The 8,247-nt window shown below is 39.8% G+C and overlaps 1 protein-coding gene across 1 annotated transcript; it reads right to left on the bottom strand.

Annotated features, from left to right (window-relative positions):
- Positions 1-3,291: 3,291 nt before the first annotated feature.
- LOC105270921 (esterase E4) lies at positions 3,292-6,423 on the bottom strand. The gene is made up of 9 exons (XM_011312160.1): positions 6,171-6,423; positions 5,970-6,107; positions 5,507-5,657; positions 4,780-5,228; positions 4,525-4,693; positions 4,269-4,453; positions 4,054-4,201; positions 3,847-3,988; positions 3,292-3,725 (listed from the first exon to the last, which is right to left on the bottom strand). The coding sequence occupies exons 1-9, from the start codon at positions 6,360-6,362 to the stop codon at positions 3,416-3,418; spliced, it is 1,884 nt and encodes a 627-aa protein (XP_011310462.1). The 5' UTR covers positions 6,363-6,423; the 3' UTR covers positions 3,292-3,415.
- Positions 6,424-8,247: the final 1,824 nt, after the last annotated feature.

Raw genomic sequence — 8,247 nt, 5'->3', positions numbered from 1 at the left:
ATCATTACAAACAAATATGCCCACGCATATCTCGTGTGACAGTCATAATCGGAGATAAACGATCGAGTGGAAAGTCATGCATAGAACAAAGCGAATTTGATGAACGGGCAATCAGGTAGGAGAGGATTGACTGACCGCATCATCTCCCTATGAATTCAAGCGAGGCAAATCAAAGTGCGACTCTGTACCAAACAAAGGGATTCCCCCGTAAGTACATTACCAATCATCCGCGTCTCTTTGACCATTGTACCACGATAAAGTATAAATTGTATAACTTAATCAGTGGAGAATGCACCCTTTGAAATTCCCTTATGCAAGATCCTAATGCATTTGAATGTTTTATGTGCTGTCGCATAGTTTTTGTCCGAATCCACACCGAAAAAAAACTAAGCAGCCTAGAAGTACCTCGAAAACAAAGCCCGAACATACGAATGTCAAAGTCACCGTGCGGTTTTGCGGATATGCGGTTTCTCAGCGTACTCACCAACATTCTGGACTTGAACAGAGTGCCTTGGTCATTGTGGTCAGCATCCCTGTCGATCTAACTCTCACCAAAATAAAACTTCATTAATTAAGAAAAGTCTTCTGACGGACATGCACACAAAGAAAAACACTTTTTACTCCTGGAACAAATCCCTTAATTCCACGAACTCTCCTATCATTTTCTGCGAGGGTCAAATTTCACGGAAATTTTTTAGTAAAAATATCTTGGAGCTGAAGGGAGACAGAGAAATTTTCAGAGATCCATCAGCTCTCCCCCTTCTCTTTGATAAATGTTATATTAAAATATCACTGTCTTTCCACGATTAGATTAAAATTATCAGAATTAATCATAATTAGAATTTCTCTCTCGATGGAAGTGAAAAATATCACTTTCCTGTGCGCATTATGGATAACGTAGGAAAATGTGAAATGTGTGTAACAAAACCGTAGGAAAAATTTGATAATGCATTGGTCAGGAAGATAAATCCGCATAAACTGGTATTTGTCGGGCAGGAGATGAGGCTTTAGTTCTATAATTCAGTGCGTTCAAGTCCATGGAGAAAACCCAGGGCTGTTAGCAACACGGTAGCCGCGAGGGTTTCTATGATATTGTTGACGTACACCTATCCAAATGCGATGTAACCTCGTCACACTGGCCCTTCCGCATCCCCTGTTAAAACTGGCGTACGTCAAAACGCGGAAATACGCTCTATTTCTAACAAAGTTGCGAGCAAGCTTCAACGTCTCGCGGCTATCATTTCAGTTGGCACTGATGCATTACCCGTTCTTAAGCTTCAAACATTTTACTACTCACCATATGTTAAATCATTACCACAGTTAAACTACGCAGCCTCGAAAATTCATTTGGAAAATCGATAGATAGTGGCCGCCATGAAATATAAAGCAAAGGTCTATGTCCAATACACGACCGCAGGATATTAGGTCAAGTAGAGGGGAAAAATACCAACGGGGGAGCGACAATTAACCTCCCTTCCGCATCGAATATACCCGTGAACTCACTGATGCATGAAATATACATCATGTGTGTATTGCGATATTATGCAGGAATGACGCGCTACTTTTTTTCAGATAAAATCCGTGAGTTGCTGACGAATAAAAATTACTGCTGTCTCGAGTGAAAATAATGGAGATAACTGAAATGCCTAAGAAATTAATTTGACGTAAATAAATTTGATTGTCAGAACTAATTGATTAATCCACTGTACACCGCGGATAATTACACCTCAAGTGGAAAAACTTGAAATTTTTTAAATTCTCCATTGATGAATCATTTAATTTTATTTAATTCCTGGAATATTGTGGTGATTATCAATTTTCAGGTGAACGCGGCACTGGAAAACCGTGAAAATGTTGAAAATCCAAGTAATACTATCCCGGAATTTTGAATCCCTTATTAAAAAATCACTAATTATTCAATAAAATAAAAATATAAAATAAAAAATGAAAAATAAAAAATTTGAACATTGTACCATGAGACATGCACTTGCTGGTGGCACCGCAGCTCCATGTAAATATGAAAACTGGTGATTTCTCACGTCCTTGGAAGATTATCAAGATCATCCAACAGAAAAGAGGAGTAAATTGTGGGGTGGTGTGCATGTGAACGAATTCTCGTCTAACGTTAGTGCTCTAGTGGCATGAGACAGGCATAACGAGAGGCAATTTTTGCTGCGGCGAACAATATGTCGCATTAGTGCATTGTGTGAGACTCCGGTAGCTGCTATCATGCGAAGCTCGTGGGCTTGTATCGCCTGCCGTAATCGATGCTTGATTTGCATCGACAGAGGCCAGAGGACGATAAATTCGTCGTGCACAACGTTCAAGTCGATTCAATGCGTATCTTCATTTGAATATTTAGCTCGGTATTTAAAAGCACAGATAATTGATATGATGAAAAATAAAAATATTGGTAAAAAGTGTGCTGTGATCCCCTCGGGTTAGCTCCATCGCCGGGGAAAAACAATTATTGAATTACAAGGTAAACATAGTCTCGGCCATCATCAAAATTATTTACCTATGCAAATCGTCAATCAATGGGCACAACCTCGTGTACATCGTCCAATGTAGAACAGGACACGCGAGAAATGTACGCATGAACGCCAACGGTTGACCTCCCTGGGGCCATTTAACGGGCATTCGTCCTTTCCGTACGACCGTATCCATTTTTTTCCACCCCACCTCTTCCCTTTGTACTCTCTGGCATTTTTTTTAAAACCCCCCGTCGTTCAGTTCTGAACTACTAGCCTCGGGTCGTAGCAATTCTATTGGTCTTTTTTGCACAACCCATACCTGCAAATTGCCTGGTCATTTTCGGGGCGAACTCAAATAGGGATGGCACATGCCTAGACCAGAGCTTCGATCGGTGTTGCCATCATTCGTCAATCAGTATTCAGTCTATAGGTAGTGAATTGAACTTTTTCCACCTGTTTTGTGTTCTTGTTTTTTTCTATTTCTTTTTGTTCCTTTTGAAAACAGACTATGGACTAAGTAAATAAAAGTCGGTGTGCCATTCATGCATAAATTCCACCTGATTCGAGCTGCAGTACTCGGTAAAATTGCCTAGACCACTCGTATATTTTTCCCACTCGGTACAGTGACGCAGTAAAGTCCGTGGTAACTGTAAAGTTTTTAATGCGATTACAAAGCGCGGTTATTAGTTTGAGTTTTGCCGAGTTTTGGTTGAAACGTTGGCTTCAACGGGGCTCTGTCATGTGCGTTAAAATGAATGCGCATTTATTCTGCTTTTGTAGGAGTGGGGAATTTTCAATTTCACATTTTTCAAATGGATTTGTATGTCGATCATGGCAATATCCTTTATTGCGAATTCTTCTAGTCAATAAATAATTCCATTCTATCTGTCTCTTAAATTATCACTATGTGAGAACAATTTTTTATGAAAAAGGAAGAGGATCTAGAAGAGGAGGCAAATAGCGTATAGGAGTATGATATACTGGAAAGAAATGCATTCGGAGTGTCCGGAAATTGCATTGGTGGAGTCCTCCTTGGTGACATCCTCAGCAGTATCGTCCTCGTACAGCTCAAAGAATAGTTGTTCCCTCGGCACGGAAACGTTGCCCATGAGACGATACCAGAAGTCCATTCTGATCGGCAGGAAGTAGCTTTCCATCGAAATATCCGGCGATCTCTCCATTCCTAGTCTCATGAATCGGAAATCCTCTTGATATGGCCTCCAATCCGGTGTTAGCTGTGCGGATGGTACTCTGTAAATAAATGAAGTACATCACCGGATAGCATTCGACAGATTGCCGGGAGGCTAACGAAATTAATCATTTTTTTCATAATTCCGAAAAATTCGATGAAACTGCAAGTCAAAGGACTCACCCCGTTTTTACAAATGTGCCTATCATCTCAGTCATTATGTGAATCATGGTGTCGTCTTCTATTGTATTAAACAGTTGCAGATCAGCCAACTGAGAGTTTAAAAAGGGAAACAAGTAGTTTATATCGTCCCCATGAGATACCCCTGAAAAATGTAGATATCAATGTTTCGGTTCCAAAAACGTAAAAATACGTTATTTCAAATGTTACCTAATTTTCGTGGACCGCCATTTTGCAAAGTCGCGGAGAAAGTGCCCTCGTAGGCAAACACATAGGAATAGATATTCGACTCCATTTCTTCGGCCTGAGTCTGCAAGGCTTCATGCGACCAATAGTAGATTAGCCCATCACCGACCAGCTTCAACAGAAGTTAGAGAATCCATCAAAGTACTCGATTGAAAGTTGGGAAAAAATAAAATATTCACCGCTGTTAAATTTTCAAAAAACTCGCTCGTGTCCGCATCGAATCCGTCAGGAAAGTAGAAATTCAGTAGCTCTTCGATAAATAGAGAAGTATTTGCCACGACTTCCTCCACTTCGAGAACTACTAGGATTGCATCATCGAAATTTTCGAGTAGAGACTCCCGCAAGGATTCATTGGAATGCAACACTTTTACAAGGAGAAATAAAAAGTTTGAATGAGTCAGGGAATAAAAGCTGGGGAATATCAATGGATCATACTTAATGTTTTGGATAGACCTTCTTCGGTGACAACCCCAGTCATCCAAGGAATGTCTCGAAATTCCTGATTTTCTATAATCGATTTCGGATTTCTAGTTATCAAAGCTTCATTACTTTCCGGTTCGAGTGTGGGACCAAAGGTTCCGTAGGGACTGCCGAACCATTCGTCCTAGACAATTCGTTTCATTCAATAAAAAAAAAGATAAAATAAAATTCAAATCCGAACGATAAAATGAAAATAAAGAAAAAACTTACGAAAAGACTCAGTTGCTTAGTGAGTTCATGCGTATTGGAATACCTCAAGCACTCGAGGATTTGAATATCGTCTTGAATTTCCTGAATCTCGTCAAACAACGTGTGCGTCATAGGGACGTAGGCTATATCCAGAATTTTTTCTCTGGTGGTGCAGTTCATCCCAACAGCAACCGCCAAGTACCTGATTCTTGCAATTCGAGCTGGATGCATAGCCCAGGGTGCGAGTGCTGATCCTGAATGAGTTATGAGCCGATGGAAGAGATCCTTAGTACGATTTGATAAAGCTAAATGATGAGCCAACGCTGCTCCAGCACTCGCCCCACTCAGAGTTACCGAATTCTTATCTCCACCAAAATCCTGAATATTCGCTTGGACCCATTTGAGTGCCTGGACAACATCCTTGACACCGTAATTGCCCGGTCCAGCCTCATTACCAGTACTCAAAAATCCTAGAAATATTCAACTAGTGATGGACAAATTTCATTGTTTTTCAAGACATCAGTTCTTGAATCTTGAAAAACGTATGAACTATTCTACTCTTAAGCTCAAAAGACTATTGGATTTAGTGCTTGAAAATTGTCAAGTAGAAAATTTAAAGAATTGAGAAAATACATTATTTAAAAAATGTAAAAAGTCAACAGTCACAAATAGACTCAGGAGCGCCGATTACTGCCTTAAATCACAAACGAACGTCCTTAAACCGAATCAGAAAAATGGAAAAAATCACCCAAAATTCCAAGTCGATAATTGACTGTTACGACTATGATGTCCTGATCCATGAGATAATCTGGCGCCAATTCAGTACTATTGTTGCTGCCAGTGATAAAACCCTCACCATGAATGAACACCAAAACGGAGAGTTTGGATTCATACGGAATCTGTGAATATCGCTAGTTGAATAAAACTTATTAAATTCACCCGACGTCGCCTACCATCTGCCTTTCTCAGGCTATTCCAAAATAGCCGTGTGTGAATGAATATCACGTTCACAACACAGACTTTATTTCACTACAGATTAATCCAACAAATTGTCCGACACATGATCATGACATTTTTGCATCAATTGCTCGATGACCTCGCTACATCGTTTAAGAGATCTAATTATTTTTTCCCCTTTTTATGTGTTAATTATTATTTTCAAGGCTTGAAATTTCTCGTGGACCTAAACTCTGATAGAATAAAATACGTACGGCAGGAACAAAAATATTTAAATAAAGACAATCCTCTTTTCCAATAATGTGGCCATCATCCGTCGGCTGAACACAAGGAGGTCCATCATCAACGGCATTGTGAATTTGCTTCCAATGGCCATTCCACTCTCGAGGATTCTTCATGAAATCGAGGCTTGCAATTAATTATGCAAATTACTTGATTAATCAATGGATCTGTACCTCAAAACGTAGCGATCCAATCGGTGGCTCTGCGTAGGGCACCCCCAGGTAGGCAGCAACAGCAACATTCCTAGCACTCCTCAACCATTTACCACGAATTGTACCGAATTGCGTATGAACGATTGGTTCAGTCACTGCTGCCTCTAGAGAAGATATCGCGAATAAAATAGACAGCAAATAAATACTCCACATACTTGGATAAATTAGAGTGCATTCAGAGCTACACTACTTCAATCACTCGCGACTGCTGATGGGCAACTGTTGCCTGGTCTAGTTATTCAGCTATTCCATACTCTAATTGACGTGGACGAATGAGATAATACTGCACTAAAAAATACTGACAACACGCCATTGAATACCCCGCATAATTATCCAATAGATATATGCACCGCATTTTATTTGGCTTTGGGAACCAAGTGGCAAATGCATATTTTTTTCAATTGAAACCATAATTTCCTAGCAGAATCATTGGTAATTACCCAGAAAATAAATGTAGGTCATGGTATGAAGTATTTATAGCACCATGTAATGCCGTTCTCCCCTGGTTCGTCTTACTCAGATTCCAGTTAGTAGTAGTCAACGATTAATGGTCAGCCAGATATGAACGCATTGGTTAAGTCGAACTCATCGGTCGTATCAGAAAAAGAAATCGGTATCGATCATCACTTGATTACAATCTTTGTCAATGTCAATGATAAATAATCGAAACTTTACTCATTTCCATTGAGATACGCACATTAATTCGGTATTGAGTAATTTGTCAATTGTAAATATTCTCAGCAATGGAAACCTTCTCCGTCGATTAATCATTGAAAATACAATATTTACAGTCGTCCAAAATTTTACTGATTGCAACCTCGTTAAAATAATTGGGAGACCGGTTGGTTACTCTGAGAATGGATTAATCTACTCGTAATTGAATATTCCTATTTTACAGAGAATCGGTCAGAATAATTAATCCCACGGAAATATAAGGATCAATGAATGATTTATGGGATTCCTGTTAAATGGATGATTGACTGTCCTCCGTCGACCAGGGAATATCGGATATCATGATTCTTATTGCAACTCAACTCCTTAAACTTTTGGAGATGTTCACTGTCTAGTCGGAAGCCTTTATTCCTTCAAGCATTTGTAACTCGACTGCTCCATTGAATTCTCGAGTTTCCACCGAGATATTTGAACATGTCGGTAAATTCTCCCCAGTTATTGGACTTGCACGATTTTCTGGAAACATTAGCTTCTGGAATTTTCTCCATTTTACTTATGAAATTCTCCGAGTTATGAATGTGTTATTCGGATTTATTCATATGAGACGGGACAGTTGAGGATATTCCAGGAATATTTTTCATTGATGAAATAAATTACCGTCGGGTAATTTCGGGTCCTCGGCTGCTCCGCCAAATATCCAGATGAGTTTTCCACCGATGTCATTGGTTGATCAAAGAATGAAGACATATAAATGTATATGTATACTAAGACGGGAAAAAAGGTCAACGAGGTAGCAAAATATCAATCAATGTAATTTTCAATTGCAATTTCAGGAGCAATTACCGGAAAGAGCTTAACCGAGTTTGTTGACTCGACTCGTCATCGGGTATCGTAACTATTCGGGGATTTAATTTACTTCCAGAGAGTCGAGGTGAATGATGCCTCTCGTGAACGATTGGATCGTGTGCACTGCAAACGGCACAAATTAATTCCATTTTCAGCAGCCACGTGTCCAGAGACTGTGGATTTACAACTCAATGGCAAAAGACTTGGCCGCTCGGTTTTATTTGGTATCAGTTTGCAAATTAATGCCGAGAGAGACTAGCCCTGAGTTCCAGATAACTCCCTGGGAGTAATATAATAATTAATTCGTTAATTCTGTTCTTTCGCAATTGGAGACCGGTTGAATGCGATAATGCATTATCATACAGATCGTAGATGGGGAAAAGAGGAATAAAATGGCTTGCAGCGGCTGCGATTTAATGAAAAATTCCATGCATCCGCGAGCGTTAACCGTACGTTCATCTCCAGAAGACCCGAGGGGGTAGTTGCGATGCCCCTACGCGCACATGCAACGTGATGCTAC

This window comes from Fopius arisanus, unplaced genomic scaffold, assembly GCF_000806365.1.
Source record: "Fopius arisanus strain USDA-PBARC FA_bdor unplaced genomic scaffold, ASM80636v1 scaffold00097, whole genome shotgun sequence".
Classification (NCBI taxonomy): domain Eukaryota; kingdom Metazoa; phylum Arthropoda; class Insecta; order Hymenoptera; family Braconidae; genus Fopius; species Fopius arisanus.
Note: the sequence above shows the minus strand (reverse complement) of the source record. Positions and strands in the feature narration are given on the sequence as shown.